Source organism: Panthera pardus, unplaced genomic scaffold (genome assembly GCF_024362965.1).
Source record: "Panthera pardus isolate Hobbes unplaced genomic scaffold, ASM2436296v1 HiC_scaffold_27, whole genome shotgun sequence".
In the NCBI taxonomy this organism is placed as follows: Eukaryota; Metazoa; Chordata; class Mammalia; order Carnivora; family Felidae; genus Panthera; species Panthera pardus.
In genome coordinates, this window is record NW_026526843.1 from 50,532,309 (window position 1) to 50,558,603 (window position 26,295).

The following is a 26,295-nucleotide window of genomic DNA, read 5'->3' on the forward strand; positions in this document are numbered from 1 at the left end:
GATTGAACATTTCTTTCTAAAAAACCCAATAAAATTATCAAAAATTTGCTCCATTATTAAGTAGTTGGCCAATTCTACCTGATATTAAATAACTACCTCAATGTTTTCAAAAGATCCAGTTAACTTTACCCATATAGACTGCAGCCATAGAACATATAAATCTCAGATGGAAAACAAATTTAAAGGAAAAAAAATTGTCAAATACATTATCTCTGAAAACAATATAAAGCCAAAGGCAGGAAAAAAAGCATGACATTGAATGAATGTTATTGAGTATGGTACAAATCATCTATTTCTGCTTTCAGGTCTTATTGGAGAGATGCAACTTTGAATACCTACATATACCTCTTTACCATCAGTAGGGTAAATTCAGAATGTATGTTTAGATATTAGAAAACAGTGAAATGCTATTTCACTTTCCCACAATCCTTACTCCTGAGCTCAACATGTATATACACAAATACGCACAAAAAATACAAGAAAATAAGTTTTAATATCTAACATGATAACACTGGATTCATAGGCCAAATGGTACATGAGGCATCTTAGGGAAAGAGTGGGGTATTCACAATGCAAATCTGTTTACTGTCAGTGTACTAAACCACACTGCAGCTTACATGTACTTGGTTTAATGCATTTATGGGGTATTTTATCTAGTTTTAACTAAATCAGTCATCAAAAATAACATAAAATTAAAAATCTGTATTCAAAGATTTCGGCAAAGACAAAAGATTGAGGATAGCTGGATAACAGCAAAAATTCAAGCACAAGCAGACAAGAAAATGTTAGACTGCTACATCTCCTTTTTGCAAGTCTGAGCCTTTCATCTATCACATCATATGATTAAAATAATAAAAATGTAAGGCTAATAGCTGACCACAAAATATTAAAAATTATTAAGGTAGCTATTTGAAATATGGATGTATACCAATTATCAATGGTGATTCCCATTTTATGTGCATATTGTACCTTAAAATATTAGCTAATAATACTACAAAGCCACCTCAAACCAAGCATTCAGAACATGAAGAAAACTTTTTGAATTTTCTCAGCAATTAGAATCACGTGATACTCAGGGCACCTGGATGGCTCAGTCGGTTAAGCATTGGACTCCTGATTTCTGCTCAGGTCTTAATCTCAGGGTTGTGAGTTCAAGCCCCACACTGGGCGTGGAAACTATTTTTTAAAAAAATCCAGCACTTTAGTGAAATTTTGTAAACTTAATGGCACATGTTTAGAAGCCTCTTTTTGTGTGCTCGCTTCCGCAGCACATATACTAGAAGCCTCTTTTGGGGTGTCTGGGTGCCTCAGTCAATTGAGCATCCAACCCTTGGTTTCAGCTCAGGCTGTGATCTCACAGTTTGTGAGTTAGAGCCCCACATGGGGCTCTGTGCTTGCAGCTTGGAGCCTCCTTGGGATTCTCTTTCTCCCTCTCTATCTGCCCATCCACCACTCACGCTGTGCCTGTCTCTCTCAAACAAATAAATAAACTAAAAAAAAGCCTCTTTTGAACTTTTTATTTCATTACAGCAAAAGACAAAGGTCCAGTGATATTGTGGAAACTCTTGGTAGAAGCAGCTGAAATACATGCAAAACAACATGACATTAAACTAAAACACATTCCTTTGTCAACAAATACCATCAGAAGACCCGTAGAAATCATTGCTTAAAATATGTCCATCAACTGATGAATGTAGAAAGAAATTGTGGTTTATATACACAATGGAATACCACGTGGCAATGCGAAAGAATGAAATATGGCCTTTTGTAGCAACGTGGATGGAACTGGAGAGTGTTATGCTAAGTGAAATAAGTCATACAGAGAAAGACAGATACCATATGTTTTCACTCTTATGTGGCTCCTGAGAAACTTACCAGAAGACCATGGGGGAGGGGAAGGAAAAAAAAAAGGTTAGAGAGGGAGGGAGCTGAAACATAAGAGACTCTTAAAAATTGAGAATAAACTGAGGGTTGATGGGGGGTGGGAGGGAGGGTGGGTGATGGGTATTGAGGAGGGCACCTGTTGGGATGAGCACTGGATGTTATATGGAAACAAATTTGACAATAAATTTCATATTTAAAAAATATATACTAAAACAAGTATATACTTTTATATATAAAACATATATACTAAAACAAGTATATATGTTTTATATATAAAACATATATAAATCATATATATAAAACATATATAAACAAATATGTTTATATATGTTTTATATATATACAAGTATATATATTTATATACATTATGTATATTATGTATATTATATATTTACATATATAAATATATTATATATTTATATACAAGTATATATGTTTTATATAAAAATTTATATAAAACATATATAAATCATATATATAAAATATATAAACTGTGGGAGTTTTATTGCAGACTTGAATGAAAATACAGTTTAAAAAAACAACTCAACTTATATTATTTTGCTAGATTGTTTCAATAATGAAATATAGAAACTACTTTTCTTTGAGTCACTAATGCAACAATCTAACAGAAAAAAACATTACCTATGTAACTGATTTACTTAATAAAAAGATGTTTTATGAAAAAACTGTAAGTGGAAAAGATTCCTAAGTAAGGTTATCCCACATGTAAAATTTAAGCCATTGCAAAAGGAATTGAAACCAAAGTACACAAAGTACTAAAGAGTCAAGAATGTAGTTCTTTTTAATAAAAGCAAGATATTTCAAATAGTGTAGAATATGATATCTTGAAATGAAATAGGAAGCGGGCATGAAAACATTGTACCTCACAGATATTTCTGGTTATCTCAAGACAAAATATTTAAAAACTGCTGAAATTTAGCATGATTTAGGCATTTTTCATTCACAAAAATACTAGTAATCCCTCGAAAGTTTAACAATTAGTAAGAAAGTAACTGCTTTTCAAATAAACTTCATTAAAAACACACTGGCAGACCCAACTTCCCTGTCCGTCTCCTTCACCCTTTAATGACTCACCTCTTTCCCCTTCTTCCTGGCATCAGAAGCAATGTCTAACAGCAGACATGAGTAGACAAACATGGGTGTGAGGGTCTCCACATTAAGGATGTGGAAGGAAAAATGCAGAGTCCATGTCCCTTATGACATCAGTTGAAGCCCATTTCTTAAAGCCCATTTGACCCATGTATTTAAAAATATAAAAATGCAACACTCCAATTAGTTGCAAGAATAACTGACTATCATGAAGGAAGATGGAAATTTACTAGCCATGGTTCAGCAGAAAACATTTGCTTGATTCCTGGATTGGACTGAGAAAAGTTAATACTATGATTAATAAGTGTTGCTAATGATGTTCTTGTTCCACTTGGACCTACATATCTCTGTCAGATTTATGTTTCAACTATAATAGACATTAAACCAAATATTCAAATGAAATGAACTTAGAACTAAACCTTCTAATTATCATGGTCTTTAAACAAGACATAAAAACTAATGACACACTGACATTGTACTCACTAAAAAGTTAATCATAACAGCAAAGCCTTTTTGTGCCATTAATAAATAAATTCATTTTAAATCATTTTAAAATCTTATTCATTTCAGGGTGCCTGGGTGGCTCAGTTGCTTAGGCATCCGACTCTTGATATCAGCTCAGGTCATGATCACACGGTTCATTAGATCAAGCCCTGCACTGGGCTCCATGCTGCGTGTGGAGCCTGCTTGGGATTCTTTTCACCCTCTCTTCCCTCTCCTCTGCTCATGCTCTCTCTCTCTGTCAAAATAAATAAATAACCTTTAAAAATCTTGTTCATTTCATGTTTTTTCTCATTCTTTATTCTGTCTGTATTTTATATGCCTGTTACACACACACACACACACACACACACACACACACACATATATACACACATGTATGTATGTATAAAATTTTTAAATAAAATAGATTAAGGTTACTTGCTCAAACATACATTTTTTTTTTCCTAACAGGATAGTAAGTCAAAACATTTAGAGACACTACACTAGTGCAGAGGTTGACAAACTTTTTCTATAAAGGACTAGACAGTAAGTATTTTAGGTTTTGTGGGTCACGGGGTCTTTGTCACAACTATTCAACTCTGCAGTTGTGACACAAAAGGAGCCATCAATGATATATAAACTAATGGTTATGGCAGCATTCAAAAATACTTTATGTACACTGAATTTCACATAATTTTCATGTACCATGAAACAGTCTTTTGGGTTTTTTTCAACCATTTAAAAATATGAAAACTATTCTTAACTTTTGAGCCATACAAAATAAAATCCTAGAGGCAGAGATAGTGTATTTGTCATCTTTATGTTCCCCTGGACCTAACAAAGTATCTGGCATTCAGTGAAGAGTTGTCAAATAAACTTCTCCATTTCTGCAAAGACAGAAATCTGTCTTTGCTTTTTCTTTTTCACAATCACACCTTATGACCTGCTATATCACCCTTATCAGAACATAAGCTTCTTGATGGTAAGAGTTGCCCTTGATTTCTTCTCTGCTCTTTTTCCTCAGAGCTTAGAACAGTACCTGGCATATAGAAGGCATTGCACCTTGATAAACTAAATTGTTAAAACTTTGAGAATGCTTTAATGCCAAAAATGAAAGACTGAAAATTCATAAGTGACACTGGGCTTCATAGTATATTCATGTCTTTCCTGTATCCTGAGTCCCTGCACTGGGTTAAATGCTCACAGTAGCCTATTTCCAGCTATCCTACTACCATGGAAATCATTTTCTTTTTTTTTTACTTTCCTCTCTCCCTGACTAAACTCTGAACTCTATGGAGGCAATGGAGGTACTGCATTTATCTTTGTATCTCTAGCATGCAGCAACATGGCACACTGCACATATAAAAAAAAAATGGTTATGGTGGGGCGCCTGGGTGGCTCAGTCAATTGTGTCTGACTTTGGCTCAGGTCATAATCCCGCCGTTTGTGGGTTCAAGCCCTGTGTTGGGCACTGTGCTGACAGCTCAGAGCCTGGAGCCTGCTTTGGATTGTGTTTCCTTCTCTCTCTCTGCCCTCCCCTACTCATGCTCTGTCACTCTCTCTCTCTCTCCTCTAAAAATTGAATTAAAAAAATTTTTAAAAATTTTAAAGAGATTACAGGCAACTTTCCATCATCAGTAAGAAGTAATCCATCCCAAACTAGTTTTACCTACCAACCAATATACTTCTGTTTTGCCTTCTATTTCCACTGAGTATATGTGCAAGGAAAACATGTTAATTTTATATTTAGCTTAAATGAAACATTATTAAAGATAGATGCTACAAAATGCCATTTTTTTTACATTTTTATGTACTTAAATTTAATTTCCAACTCAGCCACTTATTAGCTTAGGCAAGTTACAGAACTAATCTGTTTAGACTCTCACTAAGCTTCAATTTCTTTTTGTGAAAATGGAGTAAAACTATGTTGCCTGCTTTGTGACATTTTCATAAGGATCAACTGAAATAATACATGTAAACTGTTTAGTTACATGCCTGGCCAGTAAGTGCACAGTAAATGAAAGCTATGATAAATCACAAAACAACTTCTTCAGTGTAAACTGATTATGGTCAAACTAAAGATAACATAGAAAAAAATATAATGTTCAATGTACAAGTAGACTTCTCTCAAAGAGATACAATCCTTAAAAATATGTATTGATTTTTTGGTTACTTCTAATCAAATCATATTTATCTGTTTTTCTGAAATTCCCAAGGAAAGAAAAATTCCCATTGGGGAAAATGTGGCTCTCTGTTGTACCTCTCTTTAAATCACTTATGAATCCACAAGCAAATCTTAAAAAAAAAAAAAACATAATGCATTTAAACAGGATAGTGGTAATTTTCTCATCAAACATTAGAATATTCAAACCACAAAATGGAAATGTTGTAGCAACTTTTACAACATTGTAAACATGGTACAGAAAGTGAAGAGTTTAGAAACTACCAAGAATCATTTTTGCCTAGGGCTACAGTTACAAAAAAGGCAGGTGCATGTCTGAAAAAGAGCAAGAAAATGGGGAGAGTAGCATAGAAAGATGTCAAAGATGGTGGGAATCAGATCATATGGGGCCTTATAGACTATTATAAGTGTAATGGCTTTTGTACACTGAGTGAAATGGGGAGCCATGATAGAGATTTGATAAGCCAAATGACATGATACTGTTCAGGTTTTAAATGGATACTGTTTCTGTGTTGAGAATATACTGTAGAGGGTGATGGTGAAGCACAGAGACCAATTAAGAGTTGTAGTTCTAGTAGTCCTACCACTCTCATGGCAGCCCAGGTGAGATTTCAACTAGTGTGGGACCAGTGAAGGTGGTAAGAAATGGTCAGCTATTGCAAGTACCTTACACTGAAGTTAGAGTTAATGTGTTACATAATGAATTGAATGTGAGAAAAATATTCAAAAACAATTCCAAAGATTTTTGCCTGAGTAACTGGACAGATGGATATACCATCAACTGAGAAGGGGAAGACACTGGAAGGAGAGCAGTTTTGGAGGGGAATATCAGCAGTTTAGCTTTAAATATATTAGTTTTGAGATGTCTATTGACCATCCAAGGTGAGATGTTGATTTTGAAGTTTTATATATGAGTCTAGAGTTCAGATATGAGAACTAAACTGTAGGTAAATTTAAGAATTGTGAGCACACAAATGGGATTTAAAAGCACATTACTGGTTGTAATTACCAAAGAAGGTAGAAAAGAGAGGGGAAGAGAGGGGAAGATGTCCAAGGACTGATCCCTGGGCTTCTCCTCCATTTAAAGGTTGAGGACATGAAAAGGAATCAGCAAAGAAGATTGAAAAGAGGTAGCTAAAGAAGCAGGAGGAAAACTAAATCAATGTTGGGGATGAAGGAGGGAGAAGCATTTCAAATTGGAGAGAATGATCAACTGTATCAAATGTTACTAATAAATCAATTAAGATGAGACCTTAGAACTGATCATGGGATTGATCAGCATGAAGATCTTTGGTGACACTGATAAGAGTAGTTTTGATGGAATGGTGGAATGGAAGCCCAGCTGTGAGTGAGTTCAGGAGAGAAATTAGAAGTAGTAAATATAACCCAAATTACAGGGAGGTGTTTTGCTTCAAAAGAGAGTAAAAACTGAACAGTAGCTGGAAAGGGTGATAAGGTCAAGATAAGGTTTGTTAAAATGAGACAGCATGTTTGCAATAGTACTGGGAATGTTACAAGAGAGGAGAAAATTACTGGAGGGGTGTCAGGTTGGCTCAGTTGGTTAAGCATCTGACTGGATTTCATTTCAGGTCATGATCTCATGGTTCGTGAGCTTGAGCCCCACATCAGGCACCACACTGAAAGTGTGAAGACTTCTTGGGATTCTTTCTCCTTCTCCCACTTGCATGTGCGCTCTCTCTCTCTCTCAAAATAAATAAATAAACATTTTTTTTTAAAAAAGGAACAGTGTCCTTGACTAGGTCAAAAGGAATGTAACCTTCTACATGAAGAGAAGAATAATGACCTGAAAAGTTGATCTATGGTGACAGGTAGTAAGAAACTATGTGAGTGCAGACACTTAAAGTTAGGTAGATGTAGTGCTAGGAATCTGTGGAAGCTCTCTTCTGATTGCTTCAATGTACTCAGTAAATTAAACAGCAAGGTCATCAGTAGAGAATAAAGATGGGAATACTTCTGAAGATTGAACAGCAAGTAAAAGTGTAAAATGGAAATCTAGCAGCACAGTTGAGGGAATGGGGTAGAGACATATAAAATGACTCTCTGAAAACATAAAGGCTTATTTGGAGCTTTAGAAAAGGAATTGGTTTTGGAATCATTAATAGGGATTACTACTGGATTAGAATGGTCAAAACCTGAAGGACAGGAAGAGGACCAGTTTAGGAAACTGCTTTCATAGCTCACAAGAAACAATTACAGAGGGATATTGTCTAAACTAGGGCAACAACAGCTGAAGAATAACAGAGGAAATATGTTAAGAGTGACTGCAAAATCAGAACAATGGGATTTGGCAAGCAATTAGAAGTGACTGAGAAAACAAACACAAGTAAAGATGGCTATAAATGTTGAGCTTAAGTGAACTGGAGTGTGGCAATGCCACGGGAAACCTTGAAGAACTATTTCAATACTGCAAAAATTAGTAACCAATTGGTAAGCAGATTAAAGTAATAAGTATCATTTGAGTGAAGTATGAGTGAAAAAAAGAAAGAAGATTTTAAAAGATTAAAAGTTTCAATAGTGTCAGGAACGTTTCTGTTGTTGCTGTCCTCATTGTTTGAGTTAATTAAGATAAAACAACCAAGTGCTAAAATGATGGGCAGTCTAGGTAATTGGGAAATATTGGCAAATAAAGAAAGAACAGAGCTTTGTTAACGGAAGAGAATGAAACGAAACATTTATAAAACTATCTATACAGAAAGCTTACATTCCAGGCACTAATATGGTAATATCATCCCCTTTAATCCTAAAAATAAATTTTCAAGAAGTTATATAAACTTTGCAGTGTAGTGCAATAAATGGCAGAGCCAAATTCAAACCCAAGTCTGATAACCCCAAAGTCTAAGATTTTAACCACAACACAGTTTATGCTCTGTAAAATTATGGACCTGGGAAAGGTAATATAGGTTGTTTAGCGTCCAAGGAGAATTACAGATTTTAAGATCTTGGAGGTAGAAACATTTAAAAGAAAACACAATCCAAGGTGTATTCATGAGTGTAGTTAGCTAAATATATATACATGCAGATGTCAAAGTTTAGGAAATCAAGGAACTAAGAGCAAAAATGCATTGAAGGAGTTCCCAATACAATAGCTGAAATAACTGAAATGAATAGTAAGGGAAAAGTAAAAAGGATAGCTAAGTGCTATTACTGTCAAGGAAGGTCAGCACATAATAGACTTCACAAGACAAAGGGTCATTGAAAGGTGGTTCAAAGATAATACCAGAAGGAGAAGCAGGAAAAAGGGTGTACCACAGAGTTAGGGAAAAATGGCTGAGGGTAGCAATTAGAGGACTTTTATCAGGGGAAAACCCAGATGCCATTTGTGGCTAGGTAAGAGAAGTCAAGAGAAAGGTTTAAAGATAAAGGGAATTTGTTTGCATTCATTCAACAACATTGCACAAGTATTTATTGAAGGCCTGCTAACTCTTAAAAGGACAGGAGCAAAATAGTGAGGTTGGGAAAGAGATATTGACAAGATGTTCTATACTGAGCACAGTTGAAGAGTAGAGTTTTTAAGTGATTCTTAACCTTTCATTGAGGCATAGATAAGGGGACCTGTGAAACTCCTATGAACTGAACCCTAACTCCACATCAATAAACATCCACAAAATCTTAATAATGTTAAGTGGGATACAATTATAAATGAATGAATGATGAATCAGAATCTCCAGCATTCCTCTGGTCAAGCAAAATAATCTCCTATGTCCCAAATCCTCCCCTCAACATCCTGCTACCATAAACTTCTGAATACTCAAAGTATTATCTTATTATCTAACACAAGAAATAATCTAGACTGCAAGCTATAAAATATAAGTAACATGCTAAAAATGTAGGTTATATGACTGCTAATAGAACTTGGAGGAATTAATACATCTATACCTTCCACTGTTTTTTTTTTAACTTTTAATTTAAATTTCAGTTAGTTAACATATAGCGTAATATTAGTTTAAGGTGTACAATATAATGATCCAACACATCCATACATCACCCAGTGCCCATCGCAACAAGCGCAATCCTTAATCCCCATTGCCTATTTAACCCATTCCCTATATCAACCTCCCTCTGAAAACCATCAGTTTCTTTTCTATAGTGAAGAGTCTCTTTATTGCCTTGCAACTCTCTTTTTTTATTCCCTCCACTTATGTTTTCTTTCCTAAAATTCACATGAGTGAAATCATATGGTATTTGTCCTTACCTGACTTATTTCACTTACCATGATACTCTCTACTTCCATCCATGTCCTTGTAAATGGCAAGATTTCATTCTTTTATATGGCTGAGTAACAGTCCATATATATATACATATACATATATATATATATGTATATGTATATATATATATACATACATACAAAACACAAACTTATACATTCATCAATCAATTCACAAAAGGGAAGTTTCCATACCTAGATGTTGTAGATAATGCTGCTACAAAACTCATATTCCATATAACCCTTTTAATTAGTAGTTTTGTATTCTTTGAATAAATAATTAGTAGTGCACTGGCTGGATCATAGAGGATTATTATTTTTTTATTTTATTTTTTTAATGTGAAAATTATTGTCAAATTGGTTTCCATACAAAACACAGTGATCATCCCAACAGGGGCCCTCCTCAATACTTATCATCCACTTTCCCTTCCCTCCCACCCCCCATCAACCCTAAGTTTATTCTCAGTTTTTAAGAGTCACTTATGATTTGGCTCCCTCCCTCTCCAACCTCTTTTTTTTGTTTGTTTCCTTCCCCTCCCCCATGGTCTTCTGGTAAGTTTCTCAGGAGCAACTTAAGAATGAAAACATATGGTATCTGTCTTTCTCTGTATGACTTATTTCATTTAGCATAACACTCTCCAGTTCCATCCACATTGCTACAAAAGGCCATATTTCATTCTTTCTCATTGCCACGTAGTATTCCATTGTGTATATAAACCACAACTTCTTTCTCCATTCATCTGTTGATGGACCTTTAGGCTCTTTCCATAATTTGGCTATTGGTGAAAGTGCTGCTATAAACATTCGGGTACAAGTGTCCCTATGCATCAGCACTCCTGTATCCCTTGGGTAAAATCCTAGCAGGGCTATGTCTGGGTCATAAGGTAGATCTATGCTTAATTTTTTGACCAACGTCCACACTGTTTTCCAGAGTTGCTGCACCAGTATGCATTCCCACCAACAGTGCAAGACGGTTCCCGTTTCTTCACATCCTCACCAGCATCTATAGTCTCCTGATTTGTTCATTTTAGCCACTCTGACTTACAGGTGGTGGTATCTGAGTGTGGTTGTGATTTGTATTTCCCTGATGAGGAGTGACGTTGAGCATCTGTTCATGTGCCTGTTGGCCATCTGGATGTCATGTTTATAGAATTGTCTATTCGTGTCTTCTGCCCATTTCTTCACTAGATCATTTGTTTTTCAGGTGTGGAGTTTGGTAAGTACTTTAAAGATTTTGAATACTAGCCCTTTGTCCAATATGTCATTTGCAAATATCTTTTCCCATTCCGTTGGTTGCCTTTTAGTTTTGTTGATTGTCTTCTTTGAAGTGCAGAAGCTTTTTATCTTCATGAGATCCCAATAGTTCATTTTTGCTTTTAATTCCCTTGCCTTTGGGGATGTGTCAAGCAAGAAATTGCTGCAGCTGAGGTCAGAGAGGTTTTTTCCTGCTTTGTCCTCTGGGGTTTGGATTGTTTCCTGTCTCACATTCAGGTCTTTTATCCATTTTGAGTTTATTTTTGTGAATGTTGTGAGAAAGTGGTCTAGTTTCAACCTTCTGCATGTTGCTGTCCAGATCTCCCAGCACCATTTGTTAAAGAGACTGCCTTTTTTTCCATTGGCTATTCTTTCCTGCTTTGTCAAAGATTAGTTGGCCATACTTTTGAGGGTCTAGGTCTGGGGTTTCTATTCTATTCCATTGGTCTATGTGTCTGTTTTTGTGCCAATACCATGCTGTCTTGATGATGACAGCTTTGTAGTAGAGGCTAAAGTCTGGGATTGTGATGCCTCCCGCTTTGGTCTTCTTCTTCAAAATTACTTTGGCTATTCGGGGCCTTTTGTGGTTCCATACAAATTTTAGTATTACTTGTTCTAGCTTCAAGAAGAATGCTGGTGCAATTTTGACTGGGATTGCATTAAATGTGTAGATAGCTTTGGGCAGTATTGACATTTTAACAATATTTATTCTTCCAGTCCATGAGCATGGAAGGTTTTTCCATTTCTTTATATCTTCTTCAATTTCCTTCAAGAGCTTTCTATACTTTTCAGCTTAGAGATTTTTTACATCTTTGGTTGGGTTTATTCCTAGGTATTTTATGCTTCTTGGTGCAATTGTGAATGGGATCAGTGTCTTTGTCTTTCTGTTTCTTCATTATTAGTATATAAGAATGCAACTGACTTCTGTACATTGATTTTGTATCCTGGGACTTTGCTGAATTCATGTATCAGTTCAAGTAGACTTTCTATGGAGTCTATCGGATTTACCATGCATAATGTCATGTCATCTGCAAAAAGTGAAAGCTTCACTTCATCTTTGCCCATTTTGATTCCTTGGATTTCCTTTTGTTGTCTGATTGTTGATGCTAGAACTTCCAACACTATGTTAAACAACAGCAGTGAGAGTGGACATCCCTGTCGTGTTTCTGATCTCAAGGAAAAAGCTCTCAGTTTCTCCCCATTGAGGATGATATTAGCTGTGGGCTTTGATGATGTTTCAGTATGTTCCTTCCATCCTGCCTTTTCCGAGGGTTTTCATTAAGAAAGGATGCTGAATTTTGTTAAATGCTTTTTCTGCATCAATTGACAGGATCATATGCTTCTTATCTTTTCTTTTATTAATGTGATGTATCACATTGAATGACTTGCGAATGTTGAACCACCCCTGAAGCCCAGGAATGAATCCCACTTGATCATGGTGAATAATTCTTTTTATATGCTGTTGAATGCAATTGGCTAGTATCTTATTGAGAATTTTTGCATCCATATTCATCAGGGATATTGGCCTCTAGTTCTCTTTTCTTGCTGGGTCTATCTCTGGTTTGGGAATCAAAGTAATGCTGGTTTCATAGAATGAGTCTGGAAGTTTTCCTTCCCTTTCTATTTTTTTGGAAAAGTTTGAGAAGGATAGGTATTATCTCTGCTTTAAATGTCTGGTAGAATTCCCCAGGGAAGCCCTCTGGTCCTGGATTCTTATTTGTTGGGAGATTTTTGAAAACTGATTCAATTTCTTTGCTGCTTATGGGTCTGTTCAAGTTTTCTATTTCTTCCTGTTTGAGTTTTGGAAGTGTGTGGGTGCTTAGGAATTTGTCCATTTCTTCCAGGTTGTCCAGTTTGTTGACATATAGTTTTTCATAGTATTCCTTGAGAATCGCTTGTATTTCTGAGGGATTGGTTGTAATAATTCCATTTTCATTCATGATTTTATCTGAGTCCTCTCCCCTTTTATTTTTGAGAAGCCTGGCTAGAGGTTTATTCAATTTTGTTTATTTTTTCAAAAAAACAACTCTTGGTCTCATTGATCTGCTCTACAGTTTTTTTAGATTCTCTATTGTTTATTTCTACTCTGATCTTTATTATTTCTCTTCTGCTACTGGGTTTGGGGTGTCTTTGCTCTTCTGCTTCTATTTCCTTTAGGTGTGCTGTTAGATTTTGTATTTGGGATTTTTCTTGTTTCTTGAGATAGGCCTGGACTGCAATGTATTTTCCTCTCAGGACTGCCTTTGCTGCATCCCAAAGCATTTGGATTGTTGTATTTTCATTTTCATTGGTTTCCATATATATTTTTTTAAATTTCTTCTCTAATTGCCTGGTTGACCCATTCATTCTTTAGTAGGGTGTTCTTTAAACTCCATGCTTTTGGAGGTTTTCCAGACTTTTTCCTGTGGTTGATTTCAAGCTTCATAGCATTGTGGTCTGAAAGTATGCATGGTATGATCTCAATTCTTGTATACTTATGAAAGGCTGTTTTGTGACCCAATAGGTGATCTATCTTGGAGGATGTTCCATGTGCACTCGAGGAGAAAGTATATTCTGTCACTTTGGGATGCAGAGTTCTAAATATATGTCAAGTCCATCTGATCCAATGTATCATTCAGGGCCCTTGTTTCTGTATTGATCCTTTGTCTAGATGATCTATCCATTGTTGTAAGTGGAGTATTAAAGTCCCCTGCCATGACCACATTCTAATCAATAAGGTTGCTTAGGTTTCTGATTGTTTTATATATTTGGGGGCTTTCAGATTCAGTGCATAGACATTTATAGTTGTTAGCTCTATCTGATGGATAGACCCTGTAATCATTATGTAATGCCCTTCTTCATCTCTTTTTACAGCCTTTACTTTAAAGTCTAGTTTGTCTGATGTAAGTATGGCTACTCCATCTGTCTTTTGACTTCCAGTATCATGATAGATAGTTCTCCATCCCCTCACTTTCAATCTGAAGGTGTCCTCAGGTCTAAAATGAGTTTCTTATAGACAGAAAATAGATGGGTCTTCTTTCATTATCCATTCCGATACCCTATGTCTTTTGGTTGGAGCATTTAGTCCATTTACATTCAGTGTTATTATTGAATGATATGGGTTTAGAGTCATTGTGATGTGTGTAGGTTTCATGCTTGCAGGGATGTCTCTGGTAATTTGTGGTTCTTGCAACATTTCACTCACAGAATCCCCCTTAGGATCTCTTGTAGGGCTGGTGTAGTGGTGATGAGTTCCTTCAGTTTTTGTTTGTTTGGGAAAACCTTTATCTCTCCTTCTATTCTGAATGACAGACTTGCTGGATAAAGGACTCTAGGCTGCATTATTTTTTTGTTCATCACATTAAAGATTTCCTGCCATTCCTTTCTGGCCTGCCAAGTTTCAGTAGATAGTTCTGCCACTAGTCTTATCGGTCTCCTTTTATATGTGTTTATCCCTAACTGCTTTCAGAATTCTCTCTTTATCCTTGTATTTTGCCAGTTTCAGTATGATATGTCATGTAGAAATCGATTCAAGTTACGTCTCAAGGGAGTCGTCTGTGCCTCTTGGATTTCAATGCCTCTTTCCTTCCCCAGATCAGGAAAGTTTTCAGCTATGATTTGTTCAAGTACACCTTCAGCCCCTTTTTCTCTCTCTCTTCTTCTTCTGGAATTCCTATGATATGGATATTGTTCTGTTTGATCGCATCACTTAGTCTCTAATTCTCCCCTCATACTCCTGGATTTTTTTATCTCTCTTTTTCTCAGCTTCCTCTTTTTCCATAATTTTATCTTCTAATTCACCTATTCTCTCCTCTGCCTCTTCAATCTGAGCTGTGGTCACCTCCATTTTATTTTGCACCTCATTTATAGCTTTTTTTTTAGCTCCTCATGACTATTTCTTAGTCTCTTGATCTCTGTAGCAATAGATTCTCTGCTGTCCTCTATACTTTTTTCAAGCCCAGCGATTATTTTATGAGTAGTATTCTAAATTCGTGTTCTGTTTTATTGCTTAAATCATTTTTGATCAATTAGTTAGGTGTCTCTGCTTCCTGGAGTTTCTTTTGAGAATTCTTCTGACCTCTCCTTTTGGGTAGTCTCTGTGGTGGCTCCAAACTTCAGGGCACTTCCTATGTGCTGTCTGGAGTAACTTGTTTTGGTGGGCAGGGCCACAGTCAGACCCTCTGTCTGCCCACAGCCCACTGCTGGCACCACAGTCAGTCTGGTGTGTACCTCTCCCAGGGGCAGGACTCACTGTGGAGTGGTGTGGCCCCTGTCTGGGCTACTTGCACACTGCCAGACTTGTGGTGCTGCTTCTATGGGATATGGCCAAGGGCAAATTAGCCTGGTTGGATATGCAAGGTTCACAGGGGCAGGAGGGGCAGACTTATCTAGCTTTGCTGTCAGTGGTCCCCTGCAGGAGGGGCCCTGTAACACCAGGACATAGGCGGACCCGTTGGAGGGATGGATCCACAGAAGCACAGTGTTGGGCGTTTGTGCGGTGCATGCAAGTTCGATGACCGGAACTGGTTCCCTTTGGAATTTTGGCCGGGAGATGGGAGAGGGAGATGGCGCTTGCCAGTGCCTTTGTTCCCCCACAGACCTCTGTCCTTCCAGGGCTCAACAACTCTCCCTCTGGCATCCTCTCGCCCTCCCTGTTCTCCAGGAGTAGAGCTGTTGAGTTTTAACATTCCAGATGTTAAGTCCCTCTGGTTGTCAAACTCATGGAGTCCGGCCCCTCTGCTTTTGCAAGCCAGACTTCTGGGGCTCTGCCTTGCCCGGCGGGCTGCCCCTCCACCTCCCAGCTCCTTTCTGCCAGTCCGTGTAGCATGCACTGCCTCTCTGTCCTTCCTACCCTCTTCCGTGATCCTCTTGTCCACGCTTGGCTCTGGAGAGTCCATTGTGCTAGTCTTCTGGTGCTTTTCTGGGTTATTTAGGCAGATGTGGGTGGAATCTAAGTGATCAGCAGGACGAGGTGAGTCCAGAGTCCTCCTATGCCACCATCTTCCTAGTCACTTGAGAACTTCTATTTTTAACTTTCTGAGGGACCTTCATACTTTTCCACAACGACTGCATCATTTTGCTTTCCCACCAAAAGTGTAGAGGGGTTTCATATTCTCTACATCCTCTCCAACTGCTGTTTCTTCTGCTGTTAATTTTAGCCATCTAACAGGTGTGAGGTGATATTTCAATGTAGTTTTGATTTGCAAATCCCTGATGATCAGTGATGTTGAGCATCTTTTCATGTGTCTGTTGGCCATGTGGATATCTTCATGGAAAATTATTCATTTCTTCTATCCATTTTTTAAATTGGATTATTAGTCTTTTGGGTGATGAGTTTTCTAAATTCTTCATATACTGTGGATAGTAACCCTTTATCAGTTAACTCATTTATAAATATCTTCTCCAATTCCATAGGCTGCCTTTTAGTTTTCTTGATTGTTTCCTTTGCTGTGCAGAAGCTTTTCCATGTAGTCCCAAAAGTTTATTTTTTTATTTTTGTTTCCCTTGCCTCAGGAAATATATCTAGAAAGAATTTGCTATGGCTGATGTCAAAGTTACTGCCTATGTTCTCTTCTATGATTTTTATGGTTTTGGGTCTTATACTTAGGTCTTTAATCTACTTTTAATTTATTTTTATGTATGGTATTAGAGTTCCAGTTTGGGGCGACTGGGTGGCTCAGTCGGTTAAGTGTCCAACTTCAGCTCAGGTCATAATCTCACAGTTCATGAGTTCAAGCCCCACATCAGGCTCTGTGCTAATAGCTCAGAGCCTGGACCCTGCTTCAGATTCTGTGTCTCCCTCTCTCTCTGCCCCTCCCATGCTCATGCTCTGTATCTCTCTGTCTCAAAAATAAACAAATATTGGGGCGCCTGGGTGGCGCAGTCGGTTAAGCGTCCGACTTCAGCCAGGTCACGATCTCGCGGTCCGTGAGTTCGAGCCCCGCGTCAGGCTCTGGGCTGCTGGCTCGGAGCCTGGAGCCTGTTTCCGATTCTGTGTTTCCCTCTCTCTCTGCCCCTCCCCCGTTCATGCTCTGTCTCTCTCTGTCCCAAAAATAAATAAAAAACGTTGAAAAAAAAATTAAAAAAAAATAATAAAAAATAAACAAATATTAAGAAAAATTTTTTTTAGTAATTTAAAAAAAAAAGAAAGAGTTCCAGTTTCTTTCTTTTGCATGTTGCTGTCCAATTTTCCAAATACCATTTGTTGATGAAATGGTCTTTTTCCCACTGGATATTCTTTCCTGCTTTGTCAAGATTAATTGACCATATAGTTGTGGGTTCATTTCTGGGTTTTCTATCCTCTTCTTTGATCTATGTGTCTCTTTTTTTTGTGTCAGTACACTGTTGGAATTACTACAGCTTTGAAATACAATGTGAAGTCCAGGATTTTGATGCCATCAGCTTTCCTTTTCTTTGTCAAGGTTGCCTTGATTATTCTGGGTCTTTTGTGGTTCCATATTCTTCCTTACCAGTTTGTATATACTCTATGTACAACTGTTAGTTTTCTGATTTCTGTGCCTAGGACTTTCAGTACTATGTTGAATAAAAGTGGTGAGAATGGACATCCTGTCATTACTGTAGAGGAAAACATTAATTTTCTCCCCATTTAGGATTATATCACCTGTGGGTTTTTTATACATGGGCTTTATTATGCTCAGGTATTTTCCCTCTAAACCTACTTTGTTAAGTGTTTTTATCATGAATGGATGTTGTACTTTGTCAAATGCTTTTTCTGCATCTCTTTGAAGGACCATATGTTTCTTATACATTTTTTTATTAATGTGGTGTATCACTGTAATTGATTTGCAAATATTGAGCCACCTTGCAGCCCAGGAAATAAATGCCTCTTGAGGAATGTTTCTTTTAATGTACTGTTGGATTTGGTTTGCTAATATTTTATTGAGAATTATTGCATCTGTGTTCATAAGGGATATTGGCCGTGCAGTTTCTCTCTCTCTCTCTCTCTCTTTTTTTTTTTTTTTTTTTTTTTTTTGTGTGTGTGTGTGTGTGTGTGTGTGTGTGTGGTGTCTTTATCTAGTTTTGGAATCAGGGTAATGCTCACCTCACAGAATGAATTTAGAAGTTTTCCTTCCCTTTCTATTTTTATCTTATTTTGTCTTGCTTTTAAGATTTTTTTCTTTATATTTTGCCAATTTAAATACAATATGTCTTGGTGCTGGTCTGCTTTTGTTTGAGAAGAACAGGTATTAACTCTTCTTAAATGTCTGGTAGAATTTGCCCATGAAGTCATCTGGTCCTGGACTGCTGTGTCCTGGGAGATTTTTGATTCCTGATTCAATTTCTTTGCTGATTATTGGCCTGTTTAAGTTTTCTATTTCTTCTTATTTTAGTTTTGGTAGTTTATATGTTTCTAGGAATTGATCCATTTTTCCAGATTGTCCAATTTGAGGGCAAATAGTTTCTCATAACATTCTCTTATAATTGCATTTCTGTGGTGTTAGCTGTTATTTCTCTTATCCCCTTTGTGATTTTATTATTTGAGTCATTTATCTTTAATCTTTGGTATGTTTGGCTAGAGGTTTATCAATTTTATTAATTTTTTTTCAAAGAACTAGGTCCTGGATTCATTGATCTGTTCTATTGTTTTTTTTTTTAACTTTCTATATCATTAATTTCTGCTCTGATCTTTATCATTTCCTTAATTCTGCTGGCTTTAGGCTTCTTTTGTTGTTCTTTCTAGCTCCTTTAGTGTAAGGTTAGGTTGTCTGAATTTTTTCTTGCTTTTTGAGGTAGGCCTGTATTGCTATATACATCCCTCATACGACCACATTTGCTGCATCTCAAAGCTTTGGACTGTTCTTATTTTCATTTGTTTCCATGCATTATTTTCATTTCTTTCCATGTATTTTTTTTATTACTTATTTGATTTCCTGATTGACCCATTCATTAGTAGCATGTTGTTTAACCCCCATGTATTTGTTTTCTTTCCCTATTTTTTCTTATTGGTGACTTCTAGTTTATTTTTTTTTTTTTGCTTTTTTTTTTCAATATATGAAATTTATTGTCAAATTGGTTTCCATACAACACCCAGTGCTCATCCCAAAAGGTGCCCTCCTCAATACCCATCACCCACCCACCCCTCCCTCCCACCCCCCATCAACCCTCAGTTTGTTCTCAGTTTTTAAGAGTCTCTTATGCTTTGGCTCTCTCCCACTCTAACCTCTTTTTTTTTGTTTTTCCTAGTTTCATAGCATTGTGGTCAGAAAAGGTGCATGGTATGACTTCAAAATTTTGTATTTGCTGAGCCGTGTTTTGTTACCAAACATGTAATCTGTTCCAAAGAATGTTCCATGTGCACTTGAAAAGAATGTGTTTTCTGCTATTTAAGAATGGAATATTCTGAATATATGTGTTACATCCATCTAGTCCAGTGTGTCATTCAAAGTCATTGTTTCCTTATTGATTTTCTTTAGATGATCTGTCCACTGATGTAAGTGGGGTGTTAAAGTCCCCTATGATTTTTGTATTATTATCAATGAGTTCCTTTATATTTGTTATTATTTTATACATTTGGATGTGCCCATGTTGGTTTCATAAATACTTAAATTGTGATATCTTCTTTTTGGATTGTACCCTTTATTATTATATAGTGCCTTTCAGTACCTTTTGTTATACTTTTTGTTTAAAAGTCTATTTTGTACAATATAAGTATTGCTACTCTTTCTTTGGAAATCAATTTGGATGATAGATGTTTTTATATCCCCTCACTTTCAATCTACATTTGTCTGTATGTCTAAAATGAGTGTCGTGTAGGCAGCATATAGATGGACTTGTGTGTTTTTTTAATCCATTCTATCATTCTATGTCTTTTGGAGCATTCAATCCATCTACATTCAAAGTATTATTGATAGATACATATTTATTGTCATTTTTATTACCTCTTTTGTGATAGTTTCTGTAGATTTTTTCTGATCTTTTCTTGTCTTTCTCACATTCATGGTTTGCAGATTTTCTTTAGTGATATATTAGGATTTTTTCTCTTTATTCATTGCATGTTTATTAATGGTTTTTGATAAATGGTTACCATTCAGTTTGTATATAATTTCTTCTGCAAATAGCACTCTATATTAAGTTGATGTTCATTCAAATTTGAACCTATTCTTTCCTCCTTTTCTCCCCACAATTTAGGTATATGTTACTATATTTTCCTTCCTGTGTGTATGAGTTCCTGAACTGATTTTTACAAAAAATATTCATTTTTACTGCTTTACTATTTCTTGCCTTTATTCTGTCACTTTTGGTCTCTCCTTTGCACTCAAAGAGTCCCCTTTAATATTTCTTGCAGGGCTGGTTTAGTGGTCACGAACACCGTTAGTTTTTGTCTGGAAAACTCTTTACCTTGCCTTCTATCCTGAACATTAGCCTTGCTTGACAGAATATTCTTGGCTGCAGATTTTTCCCATTCAGCAAGTTGAATATAGTATGCCGCTCCCTTCTGGCTTACCAAGTTTCTGTTGGGAAATCAGCCGCTAGCCTTAAGGGTCTTCCCTTGTAAGTTAAGGACTTCTTTTGTCTTGCTGCTTTTAAGATCTTTTGTTTATGACTATATTTTACCAATTTAAATACACTATGTCTTGGTGTTGGCCTGCTTTTGTTGATTTTGATGGGAGTTCTCTGTACTTCCTGGAACTGGATGTCTATTTCCATCCCAGATTAGGGAAGTTTTCAGCTATTATTTCTTCAAATAAATCTTCTGCCCCCTTATCTCTCTCTTCTTCTTGAAAATCTATAATATAAAAGTTATTCCATTTGATGGTTCTTGAATTCCCTAAGTCTATTCTTATTTTGCATAATTCTTTGTCTCCTTTGCTCAGCTTCATTACTTTCCATTACTTTGTCTTCTAGGTCATTAATTAGTTCCTCTACTTCTTCCAGCCTGCTGTTCATTGCATCAGATATTTCTAATCTTGTTTATTGCACTCTTCATTTGTGATTCTTTTTTAATTCTTTTATCTCTGTAGTTAGGCTGTCACTAATGTCTTCTTTTTTCAGTCCCAGTGAGTATCCTTATGAACGTTGCTTTTAATACTCTATCAGGCATGTTACTTATATCTGTTTTGCTTAGATTTCTGGCTGAGGCCTTATCCTATTCTTTCATTTGGGATATACTCCTTTGTCTTTGCATTTTGTCTAAGTCTCTTCTTCTGTAGGAGAGAAAAGCCAATTATGTCCCTACTCTTTTGTTCCTAGAGAGGTGTCTCTGTGAACACTGCCTTGCAGGGGCAAGCTCAGAGAACAGCAAAAAATCTCCCCATGTGTGCCCCAGGTGTTTCAATGACATCTGTCCCTAGGTTGTTTGCCTGCCTTCTCTCAAGGCACAGGGCAATGCCCTCAGGGCTCTATCCCAGCCAAACCTGTTGACCTTTAAAACTCCAGGCTTTAAGCCTTGCTGGTTGCAAGAACTCAGGAAATTCAGCCCATCAAATTTTCTAAGTCAATGGATTTGGGGAAATGTTCTCCTTGTGCACTACCCTGTGTGCATCTCTCTCTCTCTCTCTCTCTCTCTCTCTCTCTCTCTCTCCATCACTCCCTCTCTCTCTCTCTCTCATTCTCTCTCTTTCTCCCTTCTACTTGACCATGGCTCCATCCCCTACTCAGCAGCTGTGATCTATCTGTTTGTCCCTTAAACCATATCTTTGCATGCACTTCCTACCTTCCTCCATGTGGCCTCTTTTCTCTCTTTAGTTGTGGAGTTTGTTCTGTCAGTCTTCAGGTCAATTTCTGAGGTATTTAGAATAATTTGGTAGTTATCTAGTTGTGTTCCTGAAATGAGCTGAGCCTAGAGTCCTCCTACTTCCTTTTTCTTCTCCTTCTCCTTCCAGGCATTCTTTCCCCTCTACTGTTTTTTTCTTTGCTGGTCTGTTTGTTTTACTGTCTTCCTAACTCTATTCCATATAAACAACAAGATACCTTGTGCTGTTTTCCAGAAAGTGAACTTTGGTCTGTTTTTCTTCACCAAAAACAGAAACACAAATTAGTTAATTGAAAAACTGATTCAATGTGCCAGAGACCACAAAATACTTGAGGACACAAATAAGACAGCCCTTGCTTTCCAGAGATCATAGAGGAAGTGATAGTCAGGTAAGGATATTTTAACTCAAGTCAAAAAACATACTTCTGAAGGGGCACCAACTAGTCAGTTGGCTAGGCATCTGACTTCAGCTCAGGTCATGATCCTGTGGTCTGTGAGTTTGAGTCCCACGTCGGGCTCCGTGTTGACAGCTCAGAACCTGGAGCCTGCTTCGGATTCTGTGTCTCCCTCTATCTCTGCCCCTCCTCCCTCTCTCTCGCTCTCACTCTCAAAAATAAACATTTAAAAATTTTTAAAAAGCATACTTCTGAAAATAGTTCTGTTGTATCAACAAGTTTCTGGACTCTCCTTTACATGATATAAATACAATCCATACAAACACACATACTTAAAAACCTGTAATCCTCTGGGCACACACATTTTAAAATTACAACAAAAGTAAGGTACAAACTTACCATCATTTTTTCAAAAAGATCCAGTACTTCCTTTTCTGACAAATTCAACGATCGTTCATCATACAATGGCTGAGCTGCTGGAAACTCACTCATTGCAACTTGAGAATCAATAGGATGCTGAATAAAAGGTTTTTCTTTTTTGACAGTAGATTTTCTAAAACTTGTAATTCGGTCACGCTACAAAAAGAAAAAAAAATAAGAAACTCTAAGAAAGAAATCCAGAATCATAAATATGAAGTACTGAAACATCAAAATAGCACTTAGTATAATATTGTCTTTTGACAAACTTATTTTAAGCAAGAATTTCTAGTTAGAGATTGCACAATTTTGAAACCTTTTAATTCAGTCTCAGAAGTCTGAGGTGTGAAAAGTAGTCCTCCAAGGTAAACCTTAGTACCTCATCATTTCCACTTTACACTGTAAATAGGTAAATAAAAGTCTTGCATCAAAGTTATGTAGTTGTTTGAGGGACAATAGTGGCAACTTTTGAATTATGAGAAATAAAGAAAGGAATAAAAAAGAGCAATATTCACTTCTCAGGTGGGAAATTACAGTAATGTTTTTCTCTTCAAAGTGCCAAAAACTATGACAAGTATCTACAGATACCTTGCCAGCATAGTGGTCAAGTATAATGGTTAATAACAAAGACTCTGAAGCCAGACTGCCTGGGTTTGAATCTGTCATTTATTAGCTGAGGAACCCTGTGCAAATTACATGCTCTTTCTCTGTTTTCTCATCTCTAAAATACAGATAACAAGTTAATAGATTTTAAATAAATAATATTACCTACACTGCACAGGGTTATTATGAGATTCAAATAAGTTCATATGTTTAGTGTACTTAACTGCTATTTTTTATTCTTGTTACTATTATTTCCCTTACTTTTTTTCCCTAAAAATTGAGGATTAACAAGACATTACCTTTTCAATTTAATGGAAATGTTAACATAAATAAAAATGTCTTATTCCTACAAATACTATCATAAAGAACTTGATGTTTTACGGATATTAATTCTGTACCATTGATTCCATGTATAATCTCTAATAATTAGCACAATCTCTAATAATCAGCTTGCTATTTCATGTAAAGTGTGTTAATGACTCCAGGTACATACAAAGAGCCCAATCTGTTTTAAACCACAAAATATCAGACATCAAAAATTAGTAAGGTCCATAAAACTGAATGCAACTCAGTTTTATTCTGGTTTCTGTTAGGAAGCACATGCATACCATCAACTTATGTTAAACAAGCAGACATGTTAGATGTGAGGACAGTGCATCTTCACTGTCATGTTACTGAGTCCTTATAAATTATTTCAAAAACACAAAAAGCATCACAGAAGTTATTACCCCAACTTATGTAAATTTCCACTGACCCCCCCCCCATTAAAAGAACATACTTATTTTGATTCAAAGAACACTTTCTTAAAATTAAATGTACTTTTAAAGAAATATGACCAGTTTTATGCAACTTATTTAGGATTACAAAAATGATTTTAGAATATGGTTGCTTGCAAAGAGATTATATAAATCATAGTGTTTTAGAATTGGGAAGAAACTTGAAAAATCATCTAGACCAACTTTCTCATTTCAGAAAAAAAGTAACTTGATAAATTTATAAGTCCCTGGTCCCTATCCCAGTGTTCACATTAAGATTCATTTCTTCACATCATCTTGAACTAATTCAATTTTTCTTTTAACTATTTAAGGAAAATTAAATTGGTTTAGATATGTATTATATCTTCAAACAACTCAAGAAAAAATATTAAGTAATCCCAAATAAGTTTGAGTACATATCCAACAGCCTAATTTCACTAAAAAATATGGTGGACATAAAAGCATTTAAATATGCAATCGAGCATTAAATCAAAATATCTTTGTTCCTGTCTCTTCATTGTCACTTTTGCAGTGCTAGCTTTTTACTGAGTAGCATTATTTACATATATATTTGATATTCCACTATGCCTTTCATTTCTATCTAGAATATTGGCTTTTGCTTTCAGCTATATCTTGATAAGAAAATGAATATAAGCCACATACTTTTACCTCCTTAAGTCACAAATAATATTGTACATTATTTGTAATTTCACAAAGAAAAAAATGGCACTGCTTAAAATATCATTTTTTTAAAGTTTAGCTATGAAAGAGCACATTTAAATGTTATGCCCATAAATTTTAATAAGTTTTACTATGATAGCCTCAGCTCAAAATATTTGTGGATTTTAAATTTAATAGCACATATCTAGCTAAAGTAATAAACTTAGCTTTCTATATTAAATTAATTTCCCCTAATATTAATATTAATCTTTTACTTACTCAAAACTTACTTGGCTATCAAAAAGGAAAAAAATAGGTGTTTTCCAGGTTAGATTTACATAGAGATTTTAAAATTTTGGTTAAGGTATGTTTAAGGATATCAAAATCTTGTTGAGTTCTCATAATTCTTTATACTGATTTTTCAAAAAAAGAAAAGTCATTCTATTGACGAATCTTCCATTTTACTATACTTTGTAAACATCTAGACATTTTATATCTTACATACATCAATGCTTTAATGTCCACCCACTTTAGTAAAAAGGCAACATGCATAAGTAACATAACAACATGCTGCTAAAACCACCTTACCACATCATCTGCCAAAGTTTTTATTTGAATGTTCTATTAAAATCAAAAGGAAAAAAATACCTGTCAGATAAGAGAAATTCATAGATCAAACAAATAATTGAATGATGCCCATTTATCTTATGAACTATAACTAATCGAAAAGAATTAGCAAGTTTAAATATATAACTATATACATTCTTTACAAAAGGAGAAAAAAAATTTTAAGGATTAAAAATGAAGATTTGTAGGGGGGATACTTATGTCTTTTAAAGTTGATTTGACTTAAGATCCCAAAGTCAGATTTGGATCAGATACCATTACCATAGTGCTCAAACATGAGAAAAGATATAGCAAAATCATAACCCCTTTCAAGTTTGTTCAAAGTTTTAGAATTTAAAATGTTTTTAAAATAAATTTTAAAAAAAGGAGAAATGTCACACTTAATAGTAATCAAATAGCTGAGTGTAGAACTCAGTTACTCTGATATTTAAAAGGCATCTTTATAAATATTCTAGATAAAATTGAATTCACTGATTCTGTTAATATATACCCATTTCTAAAAAACTCCAACACTTGTTTTTTGCATGGGATTTTCTACTTCTAATGCTGAAAAGCAATTAAAATGGTGTATCCTAATTAATACAGTGGTTAATACAAACTACCAAACAATAAAATGGGCACCACTATTTGGAGAACTAGAGTGCAGCAATACTAAAGTAATAAAGCAATATTACATTAAAGCAAAGTAATATTTAATAACTTAGTAATCTTCCATGATTTAGAAAATAATTCAAGATCTTACAATAACATATGATCAGCATGAAGGGCAGTTATTATTATATCATAAATATGTTGAAATGCTAATTAAAATTATGATTAGGAAGGAAAAAGATTTTTTAATTGTTATTAGGAATTGAAATTAATCTTTCTGCCACACCCTGTACATTTAGTTCTTATAACAGAAGCTAAATGATATGCATCAACTTGGTTGTGCATGCTCACATTCCTTTTTACTAAGGAATCTGTGGTCAAAAGGCCCTGAATAGCCAAAGTAATTTTGAAGA

At 35.7% G+C, this 26,295-nt stretch overlaps 1 protein-coding gene across 1 annotated transcript in view; it reads right to left on the reverse strand.

Annotated features, from left to right (window-relative positions):
* Window positions 1–26,295, reverse strand: part of DIAPH2 (diaphanous related formin 2) — a 986,776-nt gene that overhangs the window by 905,155 nt on the left and 55,326 nt on the right. The window contains exons 2-3 of the mRNA XM_053891427.1: window positions 25,253–25,285; window positions 22,629–22,805 (exon numbers count right to left, since the gene is read on the reverse strand). Of these exons, the coding sequence (XP_053747402.1) occupies window positions 22,629–22,805; window positions 25,253–25,285 (210 nt within the window). The remainder of the gene's footprint in view (window positions 1–22,628; window positions 22,806–25,252; window positions 25,286–26,295) is intronic.